We start from the raw sequence: 26122 nt of genomic DNA, 5'->3' as shown, positions 1-26122 counted from the left end.
AGAGTGAGATGGACTCGTTCAGGGGGTCAGGGAGACTCCAGAAGGGCCTCCAGGCCGTGAGTGCCCCGGAGCTGGAGCCTTGCTGGGAGTGGCCCTGGCACACCTGCGCTGGCTCCTGGGCTCTCTGGGTTGGAGACAGAGCGAGCTGAGAGCCGCCCAGAGCTCCTGGCACAGCTCAAGTGAACCAGCTTTTCTGGGGGAGGTCGGGCAGCACAGGCTCAGAAGCTGCTGGACGCAGGTGCCCAGGTCTGGGGAGAGGACGCATCCAGGAGCTGTATGAGGAGGTGGGGAGAACCCTGGCCTCAGAGGGCCAGGGTCCCTCTCTCTGGTCCAGTGGCCTTCATTTCCATGATATGGAAGTAACAGAATAATAATGTCACCCCAGATGCTGTGACCACCCATCTGGCATGACGAATGTTAGACGACGCCAGAAAGTGAGGAAAGCACTCAGGCAGCAGAGGGTGGCCCAAACCCAGGCAGGGGAGTCTGAGCCACCCGCCCAGCAGCCTGCCCTGCCCGCCCCATGAGGGCTGTGGAAATCACAGGCCAAGCCCCACACTCCATTCACAGGGACGAGACCAACTGGGCCCTCACCAGTGAGTGCCAACCTCCTCCAAGGGCACCTTCGCCAGAGCTGGCTCAGCTCCCGAGCAGGAGCTGAGTGTCCAAGTGCCCATCCTGTGGGGGAGGAGGCAGAGACCCCAGCGGGGCCTCCCTACATCGTGGACCTGGGCCTGTATCTGGGGCACCGTGGCCACTCGGAGCCCCCCTGGCTCTCTGAGGCTCCCCACCATTGGCTGCTTCGCTACCCAGGCCTCTGGGGATGCCACACTGGCCCCAGTGCTCTCCCCAGAGAGGTCAGGACAGGGGGGTCAGCTCCCTTGCCATGGAGAGGCTGGGGATGCCATCCAGCTTTGCCCCTCCTGCCCACCGGAGATCTCCACCTTTAAGCAGTGAAAGGTGTGCCCTCCCGGCGTGTCCTCCTGAGGATGGGTCAGCTGCCTCCGCGGTGTCGGAAGCCCTCTGGAACAGTAGGACCCCCAGCACAGGCTCCTCAGGCCTGGGCAGCCTGGAAATGAGTCTGCCAGAGGGACACAGGGGGACACTCCTCTTCCAGTGCCATCCACTGTGCTGCAGTCTGGCCAGCACTTGAGGGCCCTGGGAAGGAGGGCACACCAGTGAGGGGACAGCCCCCATGTGGGAGGAGCCTGGGGACTGGGGTGGATGGAGCGTGGCCAGAGTGGGTGCTGGGGAGGGCAGTCCTGGGGAGGGCGCCACGTGCAGGAAGACCAGGTGGGGTCTGGTGGTCGGGCGGCCTCACACGCAGCCCAGCCGAGCTCATCCCAGCAGCACCTGCTTTGCTGACAGCGCAGGTGTCTGAGCCGCAGGCCGTGGGCTCACCAGGACCTCTGGATCTCAGCCCCCAGTGCTGGGAGGAGGAGAAGGCCAAGATGCCTGGGGACACCCAAGGACACTGGGGTGGTGAGGACAGAGCACTGCCCTTCCTGAGGAATGTGCTGATTTGAAAATCCAGCTGCCTGACAAAGGAAGCGTCTTCCTTCTGAAATGAGCCCCTGGGCCTGGAGACCTGAGATCCACAATGACAGGCTGGAAAGGGCAGCTTGTGGGCCCCCACCCCACCCCAAGGAAACCAGGTGTGGAGGCTGAGGCTGGGGGGAGAGCCGCCCTCCCCTGCAGGGCCCCGCCCAGAAGAGCTGGGCGTGGGGTGGAAGTGGGGTGCAGGGCCATCAGGACACAGCTCACCCACGGCCTGGGCACATAGTCCACCACACACACCCTGAATACATGCCCACGTGTGCACACGGGCACACGTTCCTGCCGCAGTCTGGCTGGGCACAAATCACCGAGCCGCCACGAAGCACAGCAACTCTTTACTGCCGAACTCCAACAGCACTCCACGCACACTCCCCGGGAACGCTCCTGAAGGCCCCTCTCAGGCACCCCACACCCACGGGAACTCCCTCCACCAGACTTCACCAACCAACTCGAGCTCCCAGGAATCCTCTCGAGAACTCCAAAGTAGCTGGCGACCCAGGCGGACAGCAGGGGTCTAGATACGATTGAATCAATCCAGCATCATCTTAATGGCTCACCTCTCAACCATTACTTGTGGCAAACTACCAGGGGCCATTCCGACTCAACAGGTTCCCGTGCACAGCCACAGGAAAGGGATCTGGGCTCCTGCTACCCTGTCAGCCCCCAGCCCTCAACCACCGGCTGGCTCTGGTAGAGAGGCTGAGGCCTGCCCAGGGCTTTCTCCCCTGTCCACTGCCAGGCCTCATCTGGCCCGAGCCCCAGGGAGACCCCCATCCCTGACACCTGCTGGAGCTAGCTGGCTGCCCAGCCTGTGCCATCTCTGTAGGGCAACAGAGAGCAGGCACAGCACCAGCCTGGGCCCTGGCCACTGCCTTCTCCAAGCTGTTCGTGGGACACAGGTCGCCAGGCAGTGACCTAGAAGGTCCAGCAGGGTTGCCCAGTGCTCCCCTGGGGCTTCCAGGAGCTGTTCTGGTCCCAGGAAAGCTGTGGCAAGTTTTGGGTGGTCTCAGCAGGACAAGGGTAGGGAAGTGGTCAGGGGCCCCCAGCTGGCACCCTCCCGTAGGCCAAGTCCACCTGTGCCCGGACCCTCAACAGTGCTGGCACCCCAATTCTGCTCTAGTAAGGCTGAGCTGGGGGTGGGGACTGGTCCAGGGGCCTATGGCTGGAGGAGGCAGAGTCAGGCCTGGGCCTGGGTCTCCTGACTTGGGGTCCTGTGGCTCCCACGTATGCCAGAAAGTCAGGGTGGAGATGCTGGGCCTGGGGGTAAAGAGATGGCTGGGAGGCTCAGCGGTGCCCCCTCCAGCAAACAGACTCCCCCCACATCCTGCAGCCACAGGGGGCCTGACTCTCTCAAGGCCCTGAGGCAGGTGGGCAGTCTCTGAGGTTCCACCCCCAGGAGGGACCTCCTGAGAGGACCCTAGCCTGGGGACCTCCGGGCAATGGCTGAGCCCTGGTCTGGGTAGGACATGCTTGTGGGAGCCCATCCCTCCTCCCAGATGTCCTGTAGCTGTCAGGTGACCTCTGCATGTGGACTGTGTGGGGAGGGCATGGGTTCTGTGGGGTGAGGGGTCCCCACAAACCAGTGATTCAGGTCCCTGTGGACTGGCACACCCAGCTCTTGCCAGTGCTCACAGGAGGGTGGCTTGGGGACACAACTGTGAGCTGACATGTGACCTGATGAACCCAAGTGGAAGCCAGGTCTGCCCCCAGCACCAGCCCCAGGCCCGGCTGGCCCTCTCTGGGCAGGTGGCAGCTCTGGGCTAAGCCCAGACATGGTGCCTCCACTGCCCAGAAAGGCCCAGGGTGTCCAAGCATCAGCTCCAAGTGAGTTAGAGTCTCTTCTCCACCCGGTGGCAGGCCCGGGCACAAGAGGACAAGGTGGCCACAAGGGTGGCTCACAAGGTGACTCAGAGGGGAAGGAGGAGGAAGAAAATTTAGCAGGAAGACAGCGCTCTCTCTGGAGGGTCACTCAATCCCTGGCCGGCCCAGGGACTGTCACATGCCGAGACTGGAACAGGCCCCGCCCCCTGCAGGGAAGTGCCCTCAGCCCTCCCCTCCCCCTTCTGCTGCAGGAGGTGGCTGCTGAAGCCTTGGGCTGGACATCACTCACAGGCAGCGGCAGTCAAGACAAAGGGCCTGCCAGTGCTGGTGGCCTGTCAGGACACAGTTCCTCACAAGGAGCCAGACCCCCCCCCCAGCCTCAGCCTCAGTGCCAGCCATAGGGGCCGGGCGGCAACCCCCAGACTGGGGAGTGGGCAGGTGTCGGGAGGCCTGGGCTGGGGTCCTGGGGTCAGCTTCCTGGGGCTGAGCCCTGAGTGGGGTCCGTGCCCCTGAGGTCAGGTGCTCGGCAGCCCAGGTGGGGAGGCACAGGCTGGCTGTACCATGCCTGGCCTGGCCCACAGGTCGTGCACCTGGACTCCTAGGGCTCCTGAGTGTGACCCTTACAGAGACCCCCGCTTACACAGCCCGCATAGGACCTCCCCTGAGAGCACGGGGCTGCCCCGTGGTGCCAGCAACAGCCCAGGTCCCAGCGCGCCAGCACCTGACCCTAGCTCCCTTCCTTCCTTATCCTTGTGTGGGCTGGTGACCAGTGTCACCTCAGGGAGGTGAGGGATGTGCCTGAGGTCACCAGGTGGCAGGGCAGAGCCCCGAGTTTGAACAGCAGCTCTGGTGGCCACAGAGCACGCCTTGAGCCAACAGCAAGACTGGGGCAGACCCAGGCTCCCATTCATCACTGTGCGAGCTCCTTGGAGTGTTTGTAGATAATTAACCACTTAGGAGAGGCGGCAGGGGGGGGGGAGGGCAGGCAGCTGGCCGTGCTGGAGCCCAGCAGAGACAGGTCCATGCACAGGAAGCCCAGTGAGGTGAGGAGCCCTGGGAACCCCTGGGCTGGGGGAGTGAGGCTGCAGAGACTCCCGCTGCAGCAGCTGGCCCTGGTGTCCTTCCCCTCTGCCCCCAGGCCAAGGCTGCAGGCATGCCAGGGACATGGGCTGGGAGGAGCTTCACCACGGCTTCTTCAGGGCCCCAACCAGAACTTGGGAGGAGCCTGGGGTCGGAGGACCTGGGCTGTGCACCCTCTGGAGCTGCCCACTGCTCCACATCGGGGCTGCAGGATGTGGTGCTGACCTTGCAGTCCCTGCCATCAGTCCAGCATCTTTGCAGCCTCTGTGGGCCTCCAAGGCCCTGCACAGGCCTGGGATGGAAGGAGCTGCTGTGGGGGAAGCAGGACAGTCTCAGGAGAAAGTATTACTGCTTTGGAGGTGTTGGCCCCAATTCTCATATTTCTTTTGCATTTAACAGTTTCTGAATTTTTTCTGGAAAAATGCATGAAAGCAGAGGCTCCGTGGCCCCCTCTCCCATTGGCTGAAGGGAGGCACTTTCTGCACAGGGCATCGGCTGGGGCTGAGAGCAAGGAGCCAGCCCTGGAGAGAGAGGGCCTCTTTGACCCAGGGGTGCCTGAGTGAACCAGTCATGGGGGCCGGCTGGGCATAGCTCTGTCCACTTGTGAAGCCTCTGGGCTTGTCTGCACACTCATGCCCCCCACAAGGGGGCTAGCCCAAGGGTCTGAGCCCAAGACCAGGCCTGGGCGCCCAGAGAGAGATCCCCAGAGAAGGCCCAGGAGCTGGCGGGGCCTGAGAGCAGCACTGGGGTGGGGACAGCCCGTCCAGGGGAAGGTGGAGGCCCTGCCAAGCCAGAGCTGCCACACCACAGAACTCATCACAGGGACACTGACAAGGGGCCAGGTACGCGTCCCCATCCTGCTTGGCCAGACTTGGTTTCAGCTCCTCTCTCCTGGGCTCTGTGACTCTCCTCTTCTCGCCTGCCCATAAGCTGAAGACCAGCCCAAGCGTGGACCCTCTTAGCCCGAGTGCAGTCAGGGTGTGCACAGGACAGAGCCCACTCTGGACCCAGCCCTCAAAGCAGAGATTCCCTCGTGCCCACCCCTCCCTCACTCACTCTTACCCAGCCTTGCACTGGACACACGTACCCTGCCTCACTAGGAGCCCCTCCTGTGTCCTTGTGGGGCCTGAGTCATGGAGTCCAGAGCTTGGTGTGAAGAGGGCCAGGAAGGAGGTCAAAACCTGCTCCTAGGGCAGAGCGGGCAAGAGAACATACCTGGGGAGACTCACTGGGGGAGCACTGGGCAGGCTCTGCCTACTGCCCAGGGCTGCTGGGGCTGTCCAGGGAGACTGGGAAGTTCCCAGGTGCAGTGTCCCCTGAAGGGCAGAGGTTTCCACGGGAGAGGAAATGGACTGTCCCCTGAAAGGTGGAGGGCGGAGGCCCTGGAGCCAAGGAGAGCAGTCCCAGCAAGCCCCTGCACTCGCGGGTCAGCGCCCCTCACCGCTGAGGTGCAGCCTGGCCAGAATCGCACCGGCTGATGCTCCCCAGTGCAGCCACCTTTACGTGAGTCCCTGTTCACACAGCAGATGGTTACCATGGAAATGTCCTTGCACAGGGTGGAGGGTAGAGGGCAGAGAGAAGGAGGGGCCCTCAGAGACCAGCCTGCAGAAACTACTGTCCACTGTCAGTGGCAGCCTGGAGGGGCCACAGCACAGGGGTGGGGTGGGGGGAGGCATGTAAGGGCCCGCCCCACACCCCTCTGCCAAGGGGTGCATAGCTCTGGACGCAGCCTTTCCCCAGAGCAGTCTCAGGACCTTGTGAATCTGGACTTTTCCTTTCTGGGGCCTGAAGTAAGAACTGTGTTCATCTGCTATGATTACTAGGTTCCTGCCACAAGGCTTTCAGGCCAGCAGGTGGGGAGGGAAGGGCCTGCAAATTAATGAGTTAGACTCAATTAATCCTTCTGCATTAGCAAATCCACAGGGAGAGCCAAACAGGCCGGACAGATGTGTGTGAGCCGGGGCACGCAGCCTGAGGGCGGAGCTGACCCTAGCCTGGTCTTGGAGAGACGGGTGCAGGCACCTATGACTTAGCCTGAGGGCCACTGTCTGGGCCTGCAGGGCCTGCAGATGGGCTCACACGGAGCCTGGAGCTCGACCAGCCCACTCCAAGTCAGTCTTTGCAGCACATGGCCTAAGGCCCCTGCTTCAGAGTTGCTGGAGTGGGCTGTGAGAGACCACAGATTGGGGCTGTATCCCAGAGCAGGGGTCTCTAAAAGTGGGTGGGTCCCAGGGCCCTGCTGGGAGTGGCAGCCGCGTCCTCCAGGCTGTGTCCTTGTGTGCTCCTCCTGCAGTGAGCCACCCAGGGCTCCTAGCACTCCCCACACCTTCCCTGACTCCAGCAGGACACTGAAGGAGCCCCAAGGTCAGCAAGTCCTGAGAGCGGAGGGCCTCCTCACCTGGAGAGGCTTGGTTGATTTCGGATGAGGGACAGAGCAGCCCTTGGCCTTAGCGGGCAGACCTCACCTTGTTGACAGAAAGGGACTCTGCCCACGCCCACCTTCCCACGGGCAGAGCAGTTGGCAGCCCTCTCATGGGGTGGCTGGAAGGGACTCCAGGAAGGACCAGAGCACGCTGGCCTCTCTGTGGTGTTCCTCTGCACTGTGCCCAAAAAGGCACTGTGGATGTGACCCCGGCAGTGGGGACAGGGCCCCTTCATGCAGGAGGCCTGGGCACACCAGCCGTGGCTCTCCAGGAGGGCGTCACCAGCCTCACCACCCTCCACCCTCCCTGAGGAGGAGGTGAGGAGGTGCCGGCTGCTGTTGGTCCACATTTGCAGACCACGTGAACTTCCTGGTCCCTAGAATGGAGGCAGCTCTTGGGGGGGCTGAGATCTGAGGGTGTCTGAGGGTGATGAGCGCATGTGTGCGGTCCAGCATCTCCTGGCTCAAGGAGAGACTACAGGAGTATGGCCAGAACACCGAGGACGTGCTCACCTGAGGCTAGGAGGCCAGGGTGTTGACCCTGAAGCAGGGTGGCCTGCTTTGGAAACCCACAACTGGATGTGTGACCTTGGACAAGTTGCTTAACCTCTCTGTGCTAGTTTCTTCTTGGGCAAAGCAGGGATAAGGAAAGAGCCCATCCTCAGAGTGCTGTGGGAGTCCAGTGGGCCAGCATCCACATCACTTGGGCCAGCACCTGGGAAGGCACAAAAGGGGAACGATGGCCATGTTGAGGGAAGGTCACTGTTGAGCTGCCCCTGAGCGTCTGAAACCTCTGACAGCCGGTCTTTCTCCTACAGACATAACCCTCTGGTGAACAGGAAGAACACTGGCGTCCCAGAGGAGGTGTGTGGGTATAGAGTTACCTCGTCCCCAGAGGACATAAGGGCTGGGGCACCAGAGCAGGGATGGGCAGACAGGGTGGAGAGCTGCAGAGGGAGCCTGGGTAGGGGTAGGAGCAGCCTAGGGAGGTCCTGAGGGACATTCTGCCACAAGTAGCTGTGGCCTTGGAGGGAAGAACAGGGATCTCTCTAGCCCCTTCACCCCAACCCCTGGACCTGAGGTCTAGTCTTCTGGTTGTGGCAGTTGGCCGTGCTGCAGAGCCGGGGTGGAGGGGGTAGGCACAGGGTCCAAGGGCCGGAGGTTCTGGAGAGCCAGCCCTCTCCCTCTCCCTGCAACCAGGCTGTCACACAAAGGGCTCCCCCTCCCCACCTGTGCATGTGGGTATCACCTGACACCCGTGGTGAAGGTGGAGACCCCCCCTGGCAGCCAGCTGGAGCATCTCCATACAAGCCAACCTGCCAAGATCTGTTTTCCAAGCTCCTGGCACCCTCCCCTGTGGCCCCTCACCCACCGCCCACAGAGTGCTGGAGGGAAGCTTGCAGGCTCTGCTGGGGTGGGCAAGGAAGGGCTTCAGACCCTGTTTCCAGGCTGGATCCCGAGTTTCAGAGGCAGAGTTAAGTCGGTCTTTGCCCAGAAAGGTTGAGGCAAGGCCTGGGAGTGGAGGGGGGCGGGGGTGGGAAGGGGGCTCTTTCCCCAGAGTCTGCTGGCGAAGAAGGTGAAAGATCTGTGCTTTCTGAACTGCCAACACTCGCGCTAAGGCAGCGTGGGGTGATGGTGGAGTTATCAGAACCGTGTGGGGCGCCCAGAGGCCCTGGACGTGCGCCCTCCACCTCCAGGCAGGCTCGGGGACCCAAAGCTGGAGACGAGGGTGGAAGACCGCGGTCCAGACTGCCTGGGATCCCGGGGGTGCCCGCAGTGACCAAGGGTTCCCCACCCCGGGCTCGAGCAGGTCCTGAGCCTCGGTGGGACCAGGTAACTTTACCCCGGCTCAGGGCCAGCCGCAGCTTCCACGTCCCCTCCGGTGCGCGATCCGCCCCCTCCTCCTCCGCTCCCTCCTCTTCCCCTCCCTCCCCTCCCTCCCCTTCCTCCCCTCCCTCCCCCTCCTCCCCTCTCCCCGCGGCTGGAGGCGGCAGGTCCGGGCGGGGCTGCGCCGCGGATCCTACAGCCTCGCGCACCCGCCCCGCAGCCGCCGCGCCCCGCGGGACGAGCAGTCGAGTCGGGCTGGGGGACAGTCGCCCGCGGCGCGGGGCATGAAGTTGGGTGCGCGCGGGCCTTGGAGCCGGGGCGCGGCGGAACCCGGAGCCGCCCGCGTCTAGCGCCGGATCGGTGCGCCATGGAGCTCCGGGGCCCCAGGGCGCCGCTGCCGCTGCTGCTGCTCCTGCTGCTGGAGACCGGCCTCCTGCCTGGTAAGTTTCGGGGCGCTGAACTGGCCCCATTCGCCTCGGTCCGGCGCCCGGGACCCCGGAGCCAGAGGAGAGAAGGCTCCTGGGTGCTGTGCCAAGCCTCGGGCAAGCGCAACGGCGAGGCCACTGAGACCCCCCCTCCCATTACCCGGGAGAGGCTTGGGCTGTCCTGCGGCGCAGGCTGAGCCCTGGCGCGGAAGGAGTCAACCTCCTGCAAATGAGAGGGGTTTGGGGTGGGTATGTGGGGGTTCCCGCAGCATTTCCGGAACTGGACCTAGAACCTCCAACTTGGACGGAGATGGAGCGCAGGGGTGCATCCATCCGGCCAAAATTCCCTGCAGACCACGCACCCACGCATGTCTTCTTCTTGCTTAGTGGGTCAGCGGTGGCCTCTGCACTTGGGGCCCCCACACCACCTTTTCTGCTCCTGCAGGTTCTCTCCACCTCTCTCCCTTCCCATCCTCTGGGCAGCCATGCACCCCACCCCATTCAGGAGGGAATATAGGGAATTTAACCCCCTGGCCTCTTGGTGAAAATCGGTCTGCACTTTACTGGTCAAAGAGACCAGGAAGAACAAGATTAGGGAATGATACTCTGGGCCAGAGGCAAGAGTCCCAAGGGGTCTAGAAGTGGGAGATCCCTAGGATCTAAGCCTCCTAGGAACCTGCTGCTGAGTCTCAGGTAAGCAAGCTACAACTGGAAGCAAGGGTCTCTCCTCCCTCTCCCCAACCCCCTCCAAAACGCAGCCACCCAGGGGAGGCAGGGAGGCCCCCAGACCACCTGGGGAGAGGAGAAGGGGAAAGGAGGACTGAATGAGGGACCCCTCCCCAAGATGCAGAGTTGGGACTCACCCAGGGCATCCCTGTACGAGAACACCAGTTGCCTACAGCCCCCAGGGGCCAGGCTGGTTGTCAGGGTGGGCACCGACTCTACCCCCTCAGACCTCAGAACACAGCTCCTTCTGAGCCACAACTGTGTTCCCTGCAGCCGCTGGAAGCAAGCTCTGGGGGGGGGGGGGATCCTTGCTTCCTGCCTCTCCCTGCCCCTTCTGGCCCCCATCTCCTATGCTGCTTTCTGCCCCTGCCCTTTGTCTCTGCTGATCACTGGAGATACAGCCTTTCCCTCTGAAGTCACAGTCAGCTAGGGAGAATACCCAAATCAGTGAGATGCAGGGTCAGGAAGACCTGACCCAGACTGAGTGGCCTGGAAGAGGCTTCCTCGAGGAAGGGATATTTACATCCAGGGGCAGGGGCAGCCCAGGCCAGAGGGCAGCATGTGCAAGGGTGCTGAGGTGGGAGGTGACTGTGAGGGATGGAAGGCAGAGGACATGGGGGGAGGGGCTGGCCTGAGGATGGAGGACAGCCTGGATGGCCACCGCCTGCTCCTGCCCCCGGCCACTCGCCTGCCTCTCCCTGCAGTGAGCAGGCCTGCAGAGACCCGGGCCCATGCGGAGGAGCGGCTCCTGAAGGCACTCTTCTCTGGCTACAACAAGTGGTCCCGCCCGGTGGCCAACATCTCAGATGTGGTCCTGGTCCGCTTTGGCCTATCCATTGCCCAGCTCATTGACGTGGTAGGTATGGGGGCCTGGCCATCACACATGGATGACTGTGTCTGGCCACGGCTGGTGGAACAGCTCCACATGGTCCAAAGTCCAAGGACTCTGTGTGGGAGGAGCAGTTGGAGAGAGTGTCCTAGCCAGACAGGTGTGCAGCAGGAGGCCCAGGGCCTCTGCCAGGTAGAGGTGCCCAGCTGCATGCCCAGTATTTCCCAGCCAGGCCTAGCTAGTTGGGGTGGGACCCGTCTTGAGGCAAACTGGCCTGGTGGCTTTGTACAGCCTGGATGGAGTCTGAATCTGGAGAGGGGGAGACTCTGCGGCAGGGGTGCAGCATCCCACAAGCCTGGCCCAAGCCTGCCAGGATCGGCCTTGTGTCTGCTGGTGAGGGAGGGGCTGCCTTCTGCTGTCCTGACTCACTGAGGGCAGCTGTGGCATACCAGGCCGAGTGGGGAGCATGACAGGGTCTGGACGTGTGAGGGATCCCAGGCTGCATGGGACATGCACAGTACCTGGAGACCCTTGTCCCTGTTCAGAGCCAGCACTGAGACCTCCACCCTCAGGTGTCCTGGCACTGGCCCTCAAATGGCTCCTGCAGTGTCCCTGGCTGGGGCTCAGCCAGGGCCGGGGCAGGATGCACAAGACTCCTGGTCTATAACCACTGCCTTATCTCCTGCCAGGCTTGTTGGGGTCATGCCATTGTCCCTTGCAGCCCAGTACCTCCAGTTTGCCCAGGAGACATTGAGGCCCAGAGTCCACCCAGGCCAAGTCTCCAGCAGGGGACATGGCCCAGCCCTGCTGTCTGCCCTGGAGCTGAGATGCTCATGAACTGGGCACACATGTGCTGATCCGAGGGTACTGGCTGAGGCCACGGCCCTCCATGGGTGGAGGGGTGCCTGTGTCTGCCTGCTGTGCATGCCCCCCAGGTGCTGGGGTATGGTGCCCCACCTGGCCCCAGCCCACCTGTGTCCCTTCATGCATGATTGCTGGGGGTGTCTTGTCTGGGGTCTTAGTCTGGGTAGGGTGGGCTTGTGTGTGAGCTTTCCTGGCACAGTGCAGAGTAGGCTGCAGAGTCCCCTGAGGTTTGTGCTGAGTTCTCGTGAAATGTGCCAGCCAGTGCAGGGATACATCTCTGGGTCCCAGGGGAACCTGGGGACTGACACTGTGTGACAGGAGGGTCTTGCCCCGCCACTGGGGAGTTCTTCCCAGGTCTGTGGAGGAGCACCCAGTGCCATGGGGCAAGCTGCCTGCCCACTCCCAGGCTCCTTGGTCACTGCCAGGATGTGTGGGGTGAGGTTAGCGGGCAACGCAGGGCGGCAGGGGCACTGAGGCCAGGCCTGGGGATATGCGCTCCACTCCACATCCCACCCACCCCTCAGTGTCCTGCCAGGGAAGGGACTGGCTTGGGCAGCTGAGTGACAGGGAGTGACATGGGTGGCAGGGCTCACCTACGAGCAGCCTGGAGCCCATCAAAACACTGGGGGGCCATGAGGTCAGACAAGCTTGTGCCCAGTTTCCTTCAGGAAAGCTTAGGGGCCTGTCCCCCATCCTGAGTCCCCTCAGGCCACCATCCTGAGCTTGGTTGCCTCCAGGGGTAAAGTGCTCACTCCTTCCTGAGGTCTAGCCCTGGCCAGCGTGTGCTGTGGCTGGGACTAGAGAAAGGTGTCCTGTCCCTGAGGGGCCTCAAACTCCTTCCTGCTTGTGCCTTAGGATGAGAAGAACCAGATGATGACCACGAACGTGTGGGTGAAGCAGGTAAGTGGGGAGGGCCGCCCGCCCCACCCTGTCCTCGGAGCCCCCCTCACCCTGCTCCCTCTGTCCTGGCAGGAGTGGCATGACTACAAGCTGCGCTGGGACCCCAGGGACTACGAGAACGTCACCTCCATCCGCATCCCCTCCGAGCTCATCTGGAGGCCGGACATTGTCCTGTACAACAAGTGAGCCCAGGGCCTGGCAGGTCAGGTGGGGCTGGCAGCACAGGGAAGCTTGGAGCCAAGGGGTCAGGGCTGGGGCCTGGGGGCAGCGAGGGGAGCCAGCAGTGCCTGAGTGTGGCTGACTGAACCGGGGCCACGTCCACCCACACGGCCCTGGGATCTGATGGCCTCTTCCTGCTTCCAGTCAGTGTCTCCTGCAAGGAGGTTGGACTCCCTGCCCCAGCCATGGCCCCAGACTCCAGGGTGCTCGGCTTCAGGCTGCTGTGGCCCTGCCCTGCACCCGTCCCCCATGCACTCTGCCTCTGGAGGAAGGTGAGGCGGCAGGGTGCTCCGGAAGGGGTGGGGAGGCTGGCACAGCCTCTACCCATCCCAACCCCCAGCCCCTAGCCTGTGCTCAGGCCCAGGGAAGCTGAGCCAAAGTCTCACGTGGACAGTTTGCTGTGCTTGGAAGCCAGGGTGGCTTTCCAGGGACGGTCGTGGCAGGGAGTGGCCTCCAGAGCACTTCTGTGGGCCTCTCTGGGGACCCTGGCCCTGAACTGGGGCAACCCTGCTGTGTTTGATCAATTTGATCTGAATCCACCCGGGATGGTTCCCCAGCCTGGGGCTCTGGCCAGGCAGGGTGGCAGCTCCTGCAACACTTACAAATAAAGCGAATGGAAGCCCCTCCACCCCCTGGTCCCGACCATCTGCCCACAGCCCCATCCAGGCCCCAGGGTGTCTGTCTGACCTACAAACGTTCCTATTTGATTAAGAATGATTGGGCTCCTCTTCCTGCTAATGGAGTCCAGTAATGGCTGCGGTGTTGGTGTGTGAAGGGGCTCCGGATGGTCTTCCAGATGCATCATGGGAGGCAGTGAGGGGAGGGTGGTGGTCATTACTCTTCCCTCGGGATGGACTCTCTGTCCTTAGCATTGCCCAGTTTGAACTTAGGGCCTGGAAGTCACCCCCATCACCGGGCCTTTCTGGGGGCCACATCCAGCCTCAATTGGTGTCCTTGTCTACTTGGGGCTTCCTTAAGAAGGGTCCTTTGGGGCAGGAGCCTAGAAGTCCCTGATGTGGTACTGGGCAGAAGGGCAGAGGGTCTTGCTTGGCCTCTCAAGTGCAGTCTCAAGGCATGGCCCCTACCCCTGGAGCTGACCCAGGACCCCCTTCTCCGGCCTCTGGCCTGTGGCAAGTCCAGAACAGGCCATGGTTGGATGGTCCAGCCCAAATACCGGTACCCCTCAGGCTTCCTGGGACATCTGAGGTGCCGGGTGGGGTGTGGGCCTGGGACCTGCAGGGTGCACAGCTGGCCTAGGAAAGGCCTCTGAGGGTGCTGACAGCTTGCTCTGAGAGCCTGCTCTGTCCTGCCCACAGCTGGCCTCTGCTCCTGAGGGGGTCTGCCCTCGGCCTCTGTGGCCAGTGCTCTGCACTTGTGGTTGAAGGAAGCAGCTCACCCTCAGCTGAGGGCTTCAGGGGGGTTGTGTCCCAGAGCCAGGGCTGGAGGAGACGGGCGCTCCTGCCGCCCCTGCACACCCTCTCCTTCCTCAGGGAGCCACGCAGTAAATGCCTGCCGATGCCACCGCGATAGCAAGGCCAGGGTGGCCACAGCAGGCTGTTTCTCCTCACAAGCTCCCCCGTGTGAGCTGGGCTGGGCAGGGTGGGCAGAGCAGCGGGGTGCAGCTGGGACGAATGAGCCAGGCTGTGGCTGCCAGTCCTGTCCTGCCGCAAGGCCAAGGGCAGCTGCCGTCCCCAAGTGTGGGAAAGCCCAGAGCTGGCGCCGCAGCCTTCCACTCACACCCTCCTGCAGAACGTCTGCTGAAAAGGATCCACTCATGGTGGGAGAATATTCTAATTTGTGCCTCAAAAGGGTGAGGCTCTGATTTGGGGTGAGATGGGGACAGAAGGAAGCAGACCCAAGCCTGATTCCACATGGGCTGGGATGTGCAGCAAGATCCACCCTGTGCCGCCGGGGGTGTGGGGGGTGTTCACGCAGACGCCAGGCCATTCCTGGCTGGGAGGCCTCATTGGGATGCGAGTGGAGCTGCTGTGGCGTCTCCTCCTGCAGCACAGGAACGCGGTGAGAGGAGCCAGGTGCTGGTCCCAGGTGAGTCTGCGGGTTCAGAGGTGGGCTCTAGTCCTGCCACTTTGAGGACCTTGCACCAGCATGGGTGGCCCGCGAAGGGAAGGGGCCTGCGGGTCCCAGGTAGCTTCCAGAGCCTCAAACTGCTCAGAACCTGATGGTGCTAGCTAGGGGTGCAGGGCCAGCTGCCAGATAAGGCTCAGAGAAGCAGAGTCCTTGCTGCCCGTGGACCTTGGGAAGCCCTGTCCTTCAAGCTGGGCCCTGGGGACAAAGCAGGTGAAGGATCGACTCGGGGCCTGAGGCTTAGGGCTGCACCTCCTTTCGCCTCCTTAGGTGCCTTCAGTGGGGGTTACTCAGGGCCAGAGGGCTCGCCAAGAGTAGAATGAGGTCTCCATTAGCATTTCTGAGCCAAGGCTGGCAGGGACTGCCCAGAGGGGCTCAGGCATTGCTTTCCCTCTGCAGGAGACTGGGCCCTGGGGGAAATGGAGGTCTGGCAGACAGGTTACCCAAGACAAGAGACATGTGGGCTGGGGCCTTTGCTCCAGGACCACATCTGGCTTCAGGGAGAACCTCGGAGTCAAGTGGGGCCACCCCAGGAGCAGGGAGGGGCTTTGTGGGGGCTGCTTGCCTGAGTGCCCTTGTTGCCATGCCCAAACAGGCATCACTGTCCCTGAAGCCAGGGGCCAGGACTGGGAGCTCTGCCAGCCACAGAAAGGGGCTGGAGGGGGGGACAGCACCCCCTTCCTCCTCCACCAACCCCGGCCTATGGACAAGACACCAATGTCCCCTGAAGCATCAGAGGCAGAGGCTGGCCATCAGACACTGACCCCCAAGTCGGCAGCTTGAGTTTGTGTTCAGCCCCTGTGTTGTCCCCCGCAGTTTGAGGCACCATCCTTGCCTCTGGGGCCACAGTGTCATCCTCACCTTCAGGGAGATGGCAGCTAAGTCCCTCAGCTAACAGGAGAAAGAGCAGCCCTGCTTGGCCATCTGTGGCAGAGGTGAAACCAGGCACCACCCTGAGCGTGCTGCCAGCCCAGAGCAGGGGCCAGCAGGGGGACAAGGCCTTGGCCCCAGGAGGTGCTTATACACTCTCCCAAGGGTGCTTCAGAAGCTGTTCCCGTGTCCATGGTCCTCAGCACAGACACAGTGGGCAGAGGCAAAACCGTCCATCCCCAGAGGGCCCTGTTGAGCAGCTGCTCGGCCACGCGTCCTCACAGGCTCTTTAGCCAGGCAGCCAGTGTGCACTGGGTGGGACCAGCCTTCAGTCCAGTGGCTGCCTGTCCTCCTGGGACAGGCCCAGGGGACACTCGCTCTTTCCTGGAGACACGCAAGCTCCTATGCATAGTGGACAGCCGGGTCCTGTGGGGCCTTCAGGCTACCTGCTAGTGCACTGCAGGACTGTGCCTGCTCCAGGACCAAGGAGGTTAGGGGTCTGCTCCTCCTCTTGGTGCTCACGAGGCCTAGGGGAGGGGAGGGGAAGGCAGGGCAAGAAACTCCCCCCATGCTTTGAACAGTGAGGCCCTGGGGCATCCTGGCCCCCTCAGAGGTACAGGAGCCTAGAGATACCGGGAGCCCCAAGAGAGAAAGCTGAGGGATTGGCCCCAGCCCCCGGGACTGTAGTGATCACCAGCAGCAGCAATGCTCTGCCCCTGGGCCAGGCCCAGTTCATCCCTCTGAGTTCTCAAAACCATGTGCTATCTCTGCTCAGGTGGTCAACTGAGGCACACAGGTAGGTGATGGCCCAGGGCCATGTGCTCGGCTGGCTGGCTCTGCAGGAGCGCCCCTGAGTGCAGCAGGTGCGAGGGTGGGTGTGTACAGGCCTCACTCTTCTCTCTTCCTGCCCAGTGCGGATGGGGACTTTGCGGTCACTCACCTTACCAAGGCCCACCTGTTCCATGACGGACGGGTGCAGTGGACACCCCCTGCCATCTACAAGAGCTCCTGCAGCATCGACGTCACCTTCTTCCCCTTCGACCAGCAGAACTGCACCATGAAGTTCGGGTCCTGGACGTACGACAAGGCCAAGATCGACCTGGTGAGCATGCACAGCCGCGTGGACCAGCTGGACTTCTGGGAGAGCGGGGAGTGGGTCATTGTGGACGCCGTGGGCACCTACAACACCAGGAAGTACGAGTGCTGCGCCGAGGTGTACCCTGACATCACCTACGCCTTCGTCATCCGCCGGCTGCCGCTCTTCTACACCATCAACCTCATCATCCCCTGCCTGCTCATCTCCTGCTTGACCGTGCTGGTCTTCTACCTGCCCTCCGATTGCGGCGAGAAGGTCACGCTGTGCATCTCTGTGCTGCTCTCGCTGACCGTCTTCCTGCTGCTCATCACCGAGATCATCCCGTCCACCTCGCTGGTCATCCCGCTCATCGGCGAGTACCTGCTCTTCACCATGATCTTCGTCACACTGTCCATCGTCATCACCGTCTTTGTGCTCAACGTGCACCACCGCTCACCACGCACACACAGCATGCCCGCCTGGGTGCGCAGGGTCTTCCTGGACATTGTGCCCCGCCTTCTCTTCATGAAGCGGCCATCTGTGGTCAAGGATAACTGCCGGCGGCTCATTGAGTCCATGCACAAGATAGCCAATGCCCCGCGATTCTGGCCGGAGCCGGAAGGGGAGCCCAGCATCCTAAGTGGTGTGCACAGCCAGGGACCGTCACCTGCCCTGTCCTTCTGTGTCCCCCTGGACACACCTGAACCCCAGCCTGCCTGCAAGTCACCCTCCAGCCAGGTTCCTGCTCCACAGCCCTTGGAGACCGAGAAGGCCAGCCCATGCCCCTCGCCAGGTCCCTGTCGCCCACTCAACAGCCCTGGGGCCCCAAGGCTCACCAAAGCCAGGTCCTTGAGTGTCCAGCACATGTCCAGCCCCCACGAAGCAGAAGAGGGTGGCATCCGGTGCCGGTCTCGGAGCATCCAATACTGTGTTCCCCGAGATGGTGTGGCCTCCCAGGCTGATGGCCAGATGGCTGGCTCCCTGTCCTCCTTGAAGGCCCACTCAGCCGAGCTCCCACCTCCAGACCAGCTCTCTCCATGCAAATGCACATGCAAGAAGGATCCCTCCGTGGTGTCCCCAGTCACTGTGCTCAAGGCCCGCAGCACTGCAGTGCCACCCCGGCACCTGCCCCTGTCACCAGCCCTGACTCGTGCAGTGGAGGGCGTCCAGTACATTGCTGACCACCTGAAGGCAGAAGACACAGATTTCTCGGTAAGCCTTTGCCCCAACCTGGCTGTTGTGAGGTTCCCTGACCCATGTGTGTGAGGTCCCCTGGCCCATGTGGGATGAGTAGTCTCCCTCTGTTTCTGGCAGATGGTGCAGATTGTGGCTGCTCTGTTTGGGGCACACAGCATGGATTTTGTCCAGAGTCCTGGAGGATCCTGAGATGAGCCAGGGCCCACCAGGGCAGGTGGCCCAGAGCAGCTGGTGCACAGTGGCCCAGGCTCCATTTGGGTGCTGGGACTCATGAGCCTGGCGGGTGGATGAGGGGCAGCCACCAGCAGGCTGCTCCAGCACACGCGCATTGGGGTCTCTGAGGGCCTCCAGGGCATCCTCTCTTTCCCTATGGCATTGCCTGCCTGCCACCCATGAGGGTCTCCAGGGCCTGGGTCAAGTCAGAGACCTGGGGTCGTGCGGGACCCCGAGGACTGCTCCTGCACTGCTCCTGCATCTCAAACTGCCTGCAGCGGGGCTCAGGCAGTGGTGGAGCCAGAGCCCAGGTCAGGACAGGCCACAGGGAATTCTGGGGCCTCCACTGTCAGCATCTGTCCTTTGCATTGACCTGCACCTGGACAGGACCTGCCACTGTCTCTGACACTGCTGTCCCTCCCGGGGACCCTGATCTTGTCGGCTGCCCATCCTCCTTCCCCAGTGGAGGGCCTGCCTGGCCCAGGCTTCATCTGAACTGTCTCCCTGGAGCCCAGTGGCCTGGAAAGGAGACATGTCCTGCCGCCCTCAGAGCCACCTCCTGACCCTAAGGAGCCGTGACTTCATTCCAGGGTCTCTGAAGAGTTCCAGGTTGTGAAGACTTGCCTGGGCAGAGGCCGGACTGGGGCCACATTTGGCTGAAGCTATGGAAACAAGAGATGGGGGGTGGGCTCTGAGGAGTGGCCGATGGGGGTGGGTTCTGAGGAGTGGCCGATGGGGGTGGGTTCTGAGGAGTGGCCGATGGGGGTGGGTTCTGAGGAGTGGCCGATGGGGGTGGGCTACTGAGGAGTGGCCGATGGGGGTGGGTTCTGAGGAGTGGCCGATGGGGGTGGGTTCTGAGGAGTGGCCGATGGGGGTGGGTTCTGAGGAGTGGCCGATGGGGGTGGGCTACTGAGGAGTGGCCGATGGGGGTGGGCTACTGAGGAGTGGCCGATGGGGGTGGGCTCTGAGGAGTGGCCGATGGGGGGTGGGTTCTGAGGAGTGGCCGATGGGGGTGGGCTCTGAGGAGTGGCCGATGGGGGGTGGGCTACTGAGGAGTGGCCGATGGGGGTGGGCTCTGAGGAGTGGGTAATGGGGGTGGGTTCTGAGGAGTGGCCGATGGGGGTGGGCTACTGAGGAGTGGCCGATGGGGGTGGGTTCTGAGGAGTGGCCGATGGGGGTGGGCTACTGAGGAGTGGCCGATGGGGGTGGGCTCTGAGGAGTGGCCGATGGGGGTGGGTTCTGAGGAGTGGGTAATGGGGGTGGGTTCTGAGGAGTGGCCGATGGGGGTGGGCTACTGAGGAGTGGCCGATGGGGGTGGGTTCTGAGGAGTGGCCGATGGGGGTGGGCTACTGAGGAGTGGCCGATGGGGGTGGGTTCTGAGGAGTGGCCGATGGGGGGTGGGCTACTGAGGAGTGGCCGATGGGGGGTGGGTTCTGAGGAGTGGCCGATGGGGGTGGGCTCTGAGGAGTGGCCGATGGGGGTTGGGTTCTGAGGAGAGGCCGATGGGGGGTGGGCTACTGAGGAGTGGCCGATGGGGGTGGGCTCTGAGGAGTGGGTAATGGGGGTGGGCTACTGAGGAGTGGCCGATGGGGGTGGGTTCTGAGGAGTGGGTAATGGGGGTGGGTTCTGAGGAGTGGCCGATGGGGGGTGGGCTCTGAGGAGTGGCCGATGGGGGTGGGCTCTGAGGAGTGGCCGATGGGGGTGGGTTCTGAGGAGTGGGTAATGGGGGTGGGTTCTGAGGAGTGGGTAATGGGGGTGGGTTCTGAGGAGTGGCCGATGGGGGGTGGGCTACTGAGGAGTGGCCGATGGGGGTGGGTTCTGAGGAGTGGCCGATGGGGGTGGGCTCTGAGGAGTGGCCGATGGGGGTGGGCTCTGAGGAGTGGCCGATGGGGGTGGGCTCTGAGGAGAGGCCGATGGGGGTGGGTTCTGAGGAGTGGCCGATGGGGGTTGGGTTCTGAGGAGAGGCCGATGGGGGTGGGCTCTGAGGAGTGGCCGATGGGGGTGGGCTCTGAGGAGTGGCCGATGGGGGTGGGCTCTGAGGAGTGGGTAATGGGGGTGGGTTCTGAGGAGTGGCCGATGCCAGCAGAAATTCAGAGGAGCTCTTTCCACAGTCCCGGGACTGGAGCTCCAGGCCTCCCCTCCGCCACTGCCCAGCTGCCGGCTGTTCTGGCTGCCTGACCTGGTTCTGGGTCTGGGAGAGCAAAGCTGACCACACAGGATGGCCTGGCCAGCAGGGGAGCTGTGGTCTGCTGCGTCCTCAGGCTGGCTGGGCACAGGCACAGAGAGGGGCAGTTCAGGCCTGTTGGGAAGGCAGCGCTGCGGGGCTGCGGCCCAGCTTCCTGGAACAGGCGTCCTGTGGGGCTTATTTAACAGTGACTCTGCTCCTTCTGAGGTTCTCCACAAGCAAACATGGCTATCGGGCCTTTGAACCATCAGGATACCTGTAATTGCTTTGATAAATCAGGACAGATGCCCCAAAATGAGGAAACGAAACTCCACCCAGGCCCACTCATCCCTCAGCTGGCTGAGCCTGGACCATGTCCTCTTCTGGCCACTCAGGCACAGACAGGCCTGCTGGCCCAGGTCACCTACTCATGGCCCAAAGGCAGCTCCTATCAAGCCTGGGGCTACCAGGAACTCCCAGGTACCTGACTGTCCACACAGGGAGACAGTGAAGCCAGGGCAGGGCAGCAGCATGGGCAGCAGCTGCCTGGGTGCCTCAGGGCTGCTTGAGGCTGTCTCAAGAGTGACCACTTAACTCCAGATCTGGCCAGGCCAGTGCAGCACTCTCCCCTGAGCCTTTGGTCCCAGTGGTCTGCTGGTGTGTGTGGGGAGTGTGCTGCATCAGTCCTGGCAGAGGCAGGGCCTGGGGTCCACTCTCACAGAGGTGTGACCATGGCTCTCCCTTGGCTGCTCACGTCTCAGTGTCCTTGTTATGGGGCAGTCTGGGTGAGGCTGAGTAGCTGCAGGTGGACATACCCGGTATGGTTTATGATGCTTGCTGTTTTCAGCCACCTTGCTTCAGATCCCTTCCACCACCTCCATGAACTGTCGCCCAGCAACACTGCCTAGCCCAGTTGTGCCAGGATGTGAGCACTGGCCTAGAGTAGGAGGGCAGGTGTGCATGGTCAGGCCTCGTCCTTGTTTTTTGCCCTCCTCCACCATGCGGCTCAGTGTGGGGGTTCTTAGTGATCAGACCTATTGCCCAGCCTGCTCCTGGCCCTTGCCCTGGGCAGCCCGCCTTGTGGGTGGCCCCTCTCAGGCCCTGCTTTCACCATCTGCACATGGGGATAGACTAAGCCTCCATGGCTCCCTCAGATGTAGGACAGAGTCCCTCAGGAAGCTGGACCCTGCTTTCCTCCGCAGTGCTCTCCACTTGGACTCCTGGGCTCAGGTCAGGTCAGCCAGGGACTCCAGGTGGACCTGCCTCCTGTGCAGCACAGGACACCCTCTGCTTCCACATGAGCGCCTGTGATGCACTCTGCAGATATCCAGCCTGCCCTCGGGGCCTCTCCCCGCCTGACCCCTGCAGCAGCCACTGTGGGTGGAATGGAGTCCTGGAGTTCCCTGGCTATCAGGGGCGTGGCTAAGGTGTGCTCCTTCCCCGTGTCACCTCAGTGTGCGTGTGCACCTGAGGGGAGACAGGACTGCCACTTTGGGCACATGGTTCTGAAGCTTCTCTTGTTGCCCGTGAGGCCGAGGGCAGGGGCTAGAGTGACCCTGTGTCTGTGTTTGCAGGTGAGGGAGGACTGGAAGTACGTGGCCATGGTCATCGATCGCATCTTCCTTTGGATGTTCATCATCGTCTGCCTGCTGGGCACCGTGGGCCTCTTCCTGCCACCCTGGCTGGCCGGCATGATCTAGGGACAGAGCCAGCAAGGCCCAGGCTCCTGCAGGACGTGTAGGGCTGGGCCTGCTCCTCCCTGGTCCTTCCACTCTATGGGGCTATGCTGATGGTCACTTGTCCCCCATCTCCTGTCCCTTCTGTCAGATGGACAGACATGGCCATGGAGACATGGCCCCTGGGGAGTCAGAAGCCTGGGTGCTGGTTTTGGTCAGCTGGTCCTGAGGCAGGGGCTGGAATGTGGTTGTCACGGGCAGAGCCCTATGAATGCATCCCCAGCACAGGAAGCCTCCTGATCTGCAGATGGCCAGGTGTGTCTGCGTCTCAGCAGTGGCAGCCATCCCACCTGTCCCACAGGGCCATGAGGCTTTGTCCCCTTTCAGCCCCAAGTGGCCCCAGGCCTGTGAGGCCTGGCATTCAGGCATCTCCCCCCTGCATCTTCCCTGGCCACTCCCTGTCCCCCAGGACCCAGGCCTGCTCACCTGCCAGTCCAGGCAGAGCAGACACTCTGGTCGCGTGCCCACAGAGGCCCCAGCTGGCTGCACTGTGCTGGCCTGTGAGTTAGGGAGAACCCAGCACCCTGCTGAGAGGCACCGTGTGCACAGTTCCACGGGAGGGGTATCAGGTGCAGCCCCCACAGTGAGGCCCCTGGCCAGGAATCCAGCCATCCCCCTGCCAGGTCATAGGGTCTAGTGAGTGTCCCAAGGACCCAGCAAGCCCCAACTCTAGAGGGCACTTGTGTCAGGGGATTTTCCAGAACCATGAGGAGACCTCGCAGCGTCCAGGCCCCTGGTCCCGGCCCCGGGTTCTTCCCCAGCACCCTGAGGTCTCTGCCTCTGCACAGCCCAGGAGGCCCTTGAGACCTACAGACTCCAGGAGGGGCTTCCTGTCATAGTTGCTGTGGCAAGGCTACCCCAAGCACAGCTCACCCTGAAACTGGACCCTTGGCTGGTGGGTCCAGGAGAAAGGCCCTGAGCCATGCAGTGGGGATGGCCTCCCTAGGCTCCCTGACAGGCTGGGGCCTTCTAGCTGGTCCTCTGAGGTCATAGGCCAAGTAGGACCTAACCAGCTGTCCACCTTGCCCCAGAGGTGGTGGGGGAGCTGAAGCTTGCTCCCCCCAGATAGCACCAGGTGGCCCGGGGTTCACCTCTTGGTGAGAGGAAGAGGCACTCATGGCAACCACATGTATCCCCTACAGCTGAGCCATCCTGGTCCCCACTCCAAGGCATGGGCAGCCCTGTGCCCACTAGCGCCCTCAGCCATCTTGTCTCTGGGTCTCAGAGCTGTGTCCCTGGAGTGTCCTGGGGGAGGTGCCTGAGGACTGAGGGAGCAACTGGGGACCCCTAGAGCCATACAGCAGGCCTAGCAGACACAGCTGCTGCCACATGGCGTTTTCTGGTCCTAGCTGAAAGCTGGGAGAGTGACATCGGTATGAGGGACGTGGCTTCACCCACCCCCACCCACAGGCAAACCTGCAGGGCTGAGCACAGGGCTGCCAGTCACCCCTGCCAGTGCCTGTGGAGGGGACCTCAGAGGAAGATCCAAGGTTGTGGGCCCAGGAGTGGATGCAGAGGCCTGAGTGCCATCTTCAGCGTCCCAGGCATGAGGACCCCACCTGGCAACCTGGGTCTACACTGGTTCCGTGGGCTGTCTTATTCTCTTACGCCTTCACATTCTCAGCTGGAGCCCCGGATGTTGGGAGAGACCCAGGTCGCTGAGCTCGAACAGGGACTGGGGCCCGGCCTTGGAGGAGGTGGCGGGTGCAGAGCTCAGGGCCTCAGGACATAGTTACATAAGCAGATCCAGCTGCCAGATGTGAGGGCAGCTGCAGAGCCCCTGGGCAGGCCAGCTGTGGATGCTCTTTTCTGGGACAGGAGAGGGGAGCGTCTGGGACACTGCTGCCAGGACAACCCTTCTGCCACCAGAGAATCCGGGAGAGAAAAGAGCAGTGCTGTCCCCACAGAGCCGACCGTGACACTGTGTGCGCATTTGTCTGCAGTGTTGACTTGTGACTGAGGTGAAATCTGCCTGTGGCAAGTGCGTGGTCCCAGGCCTTCGAGTCACTCAGCTTTAAGGAATGGGATGGCGCCACCCCAGACCCTCGATGGGTATCACCACCAGGTCCTGCCCTCCCTGGGCAGCGGGCTCCTGCTGCCTGCCAGAGTCTGTGCTCCCAGATGCTGTGGCGGGGGCCCTGACTGGCTTCTCTGTGGGGCATGGGATGAGGCGGTCATGGGGTGTCCTTGCCCACTGCTGTGGTGTGTGTGGGTTCTGAGTTGCGGAGCCTCTTCTGTCTGAATAAACGGAGCCTTTTCTGGCCTTTGTCTTCAGCTGCGGCTTCTGTGAGTGTGAGCTTGTCCAGATGGTGTATTCACATGTCTCTGTGTCCATCCTCTTACCCTCTGGTGCCCTTGCATCCTGGGGGCCTTCCACACCCAGGCTGCCCCCTGGGGCCGCCTGACTCCAGGGTCCGCAGACGGAGCTGTGGGGCCTGCCCTGCCTCCTCACCAGATTCCACATCAGGCCCAGGCTCCCTGCCCTGCGTCGCCCAGAGCCCAAGTCCTGCCCGAAGCAGTCGGACTTGTCCACCACACACTGTTCGTCTGCCCGGCCTGGTCTTCTTCGGAGACCCCAGAGCAGCCTCAGCCTTCCCTCGGCCTTCCCTCGGCCTTCCCTCGGCTTTCCAGCCTCCTAACAGGCCTGGTGCTCCCTGTGTCCCTGCCGGACACGGGGACCCCTCCTCTCTGGGAAAGCAGCAGCTGATGTCCTTGAGTGACTCTGGCCTCCACGCTGGGCAGAGCAGTGGCCCACCCAGCCACAGCTCCTGTGTCTGGCCAGAGTGTGTCATTAGCATGGAGACACACAGCGACTGAGGGCACTGCCTGGCTTTGGTGCCACCTCTGTTTTAATCTGTAGAGAACTGCTGGTTGCAACCAGTGACATCACCGTGGTGACGTCTCGACCCACAGTGGGACACACACTGCCGTGGTGTGCGCCTGGCAGCTGTGGTTTGACCTGGGTCTGTGCTTGTTTTGGAGATATGCAGAGCGCTCTCCACAGACATGCCATTTACACTCCACCGTCCCCAGGTGGAAGCTTCAGAACCCTAATCCTGGCTGGCATTTCTTGGCATTTGCCTGCCATTCAGACAGAGCGTGGCCCGTGGTTGCACGGCTGAAGGACCTGCATGTGTGACAGACAGCACCGGGGGTCCCGCCCACCAGCCCTCCCCGGGCCAGCCTGCCTCGGCCAGCTTACCTGGGGTCCCGTGCAGTGTGCTCTTGAGCCCGACCTCCCTTCCTCGACCTCCTGGGCTTCTATGGTCTGCAGGTGCTCCAGTGGGCGTTATCTGCCCACTCTGCCAACGCACATGGGGGTGGTTCCTTTGGGCACCTGCACAGTGCAACTGTGAACAGGTTGGGGTGTGCACAGGGCAGATGGCTCAGCTGTAGGGGTGCATGTGGCCAGGGCAGCAGTGGCTACCCACTTCCAGGGTTTGTGCAAGAGCCTCCTTTGACTAGGATGCCAGGGGTCCCGTCTACACCAAGGCATCTTGACTTGGCCGGTGTGTTAGATGCTGCTCTCCTCTCTGTGGCCCAGACCACACTTCTCCAGCTGCTCATGAGGTCGGCATCTCCCGTGAGGGTGTCAGGTGCTCATTCCCATCATCTGCAGTTTCCCACTTCTCCCTTGATTCCAGGTTGAAGGCCTTGAGTTGAGGGCAGCAGTTTGAGCTGACCCTTCTGCACTTGTCTCCCTTGCTTTCACTCCCTGCACGTGTGTGCTCTGATGGTCAGCAGGTCTTGTGTTGTGTGGGGGAATGTTCTAGAAGTGCTGACCAGGTCAGCCAGGTGACAGTGTGCTCAGGTCCTCTCCATCCTTGTGGATTTTATGTCTGCTTTCTCTATGGATTCTGGAGGGGAGGGTTGAAGTCCCCAAGGTGACTGTGGAGCTGTGTCCCGGGATAGCTTTGAAACTCTACTTCTCTTTCCAGTGTGTCTGCTTCACACTTGGAAGCCCAGCAGTGTCCAGATAGGGCTCTCATGTCCATCTAGGGCCATCGTGTCCCCGCCATGTCATCATGTCACTGTAGGGCTATTGTGTCCACTCAGGCCTGGTCCTCCCTTGGTGGCTTGCCCCTTGATGCCTCCCTTGCTGCCACAATGTG

The 26122-nt window shown here is 62.3% G+C and overlaps 1 protein-coding gene across 5 annotated transcripts; it reads left to right on the top strand.

Annotated features, from left to right (window-relative positions):
• The first annotated feature begins 7698 nt into the window (after positions 1-7698).
• Chrna4 (cholinergic receptor nicotinic alpha 4 subunit) lies at positions 7699-24284 on the top strand. Of its 5 annotated transcripts, none has more exons than XM_078052171.1 (7): positions 7699-7744; positions 8500-8713; positions 8928-9147; positions 10563-10714; positions 12407-12633; positions 16538-17912; positions 21849-24284. In XM_078052171.1, the coding sequence occupies exons 2-7, from the start codon at positions 8513-8515 to the stop codon at positions 21972-21974; spliced, it is 2301 nt and encodes a 766-aa protein (XP_077908297.1). In that variant the 5' UTR covers positions 7699-7744; positions 8500-8512; the 3' UTR covers positions 21975-24284. The 5 variants fall into 5 exon arrangements, with proteins under 5 accessions (XP_077908297.1, XP_077908298.1, XP_021582064.2 ...); XM_078052172.1 differs by having other exon boundaries at positions 7728-7744; positions 8504-8713; XM_021726389.2 differs by lacking the exon at positions 7699-7744 and having other exon boundaries at positions 8504-8713; positions 12407-12451; positions 12524-12633.
• The last annotated feature ends 1838 nt before the right edge of the window (positions 24285-26122 follow it).

This window comes from Ictidomys tridecemlineatus, chromosome 5 (assembly GCF_052094955.1).
Source record: "Ictidomys tridecemlineatus isolate mIctTri1 chromosome 5, mIctTri1.hap1, whole genome shotgun sequence".
In the NCBI taxonomy this organism is placed as follows: Eukaryota; Metazoa; Chordata; class Mammalia; order Rodentia; family Sciuridae; genus Ictidomys; species Ictidomys tridecemlineatus.
This window is presented reverse-complemented; position numbering and strand designations above follow the sequence as displayed.

Excerpts from the sequence above, each read along its gene's own strand:
- Chrna4 (XM_078052171.1), top strand. The coding sequence starts at position 8,513 with ATGGTGGAGTTATCAGAACCGTGTGGGGCGCCCAGAGGCCCTGGACGT. Across the intron at positions 12,634-16,537 it reads GACATTGTCCTGTACAACAA|TGCGGATGGGGACTTTGCGG; the intron begins GTGAGCCCAGGG and ends CTTCCTGCCCAG. Across the intron at positions 17,913-21,848 it reads CAGAAGACACAGATTTCTCG|GTGAGGGAGGACTGGAAGTA; the intron begins GTAAGCCTTTGC and ends CTGTGTTTGCAG.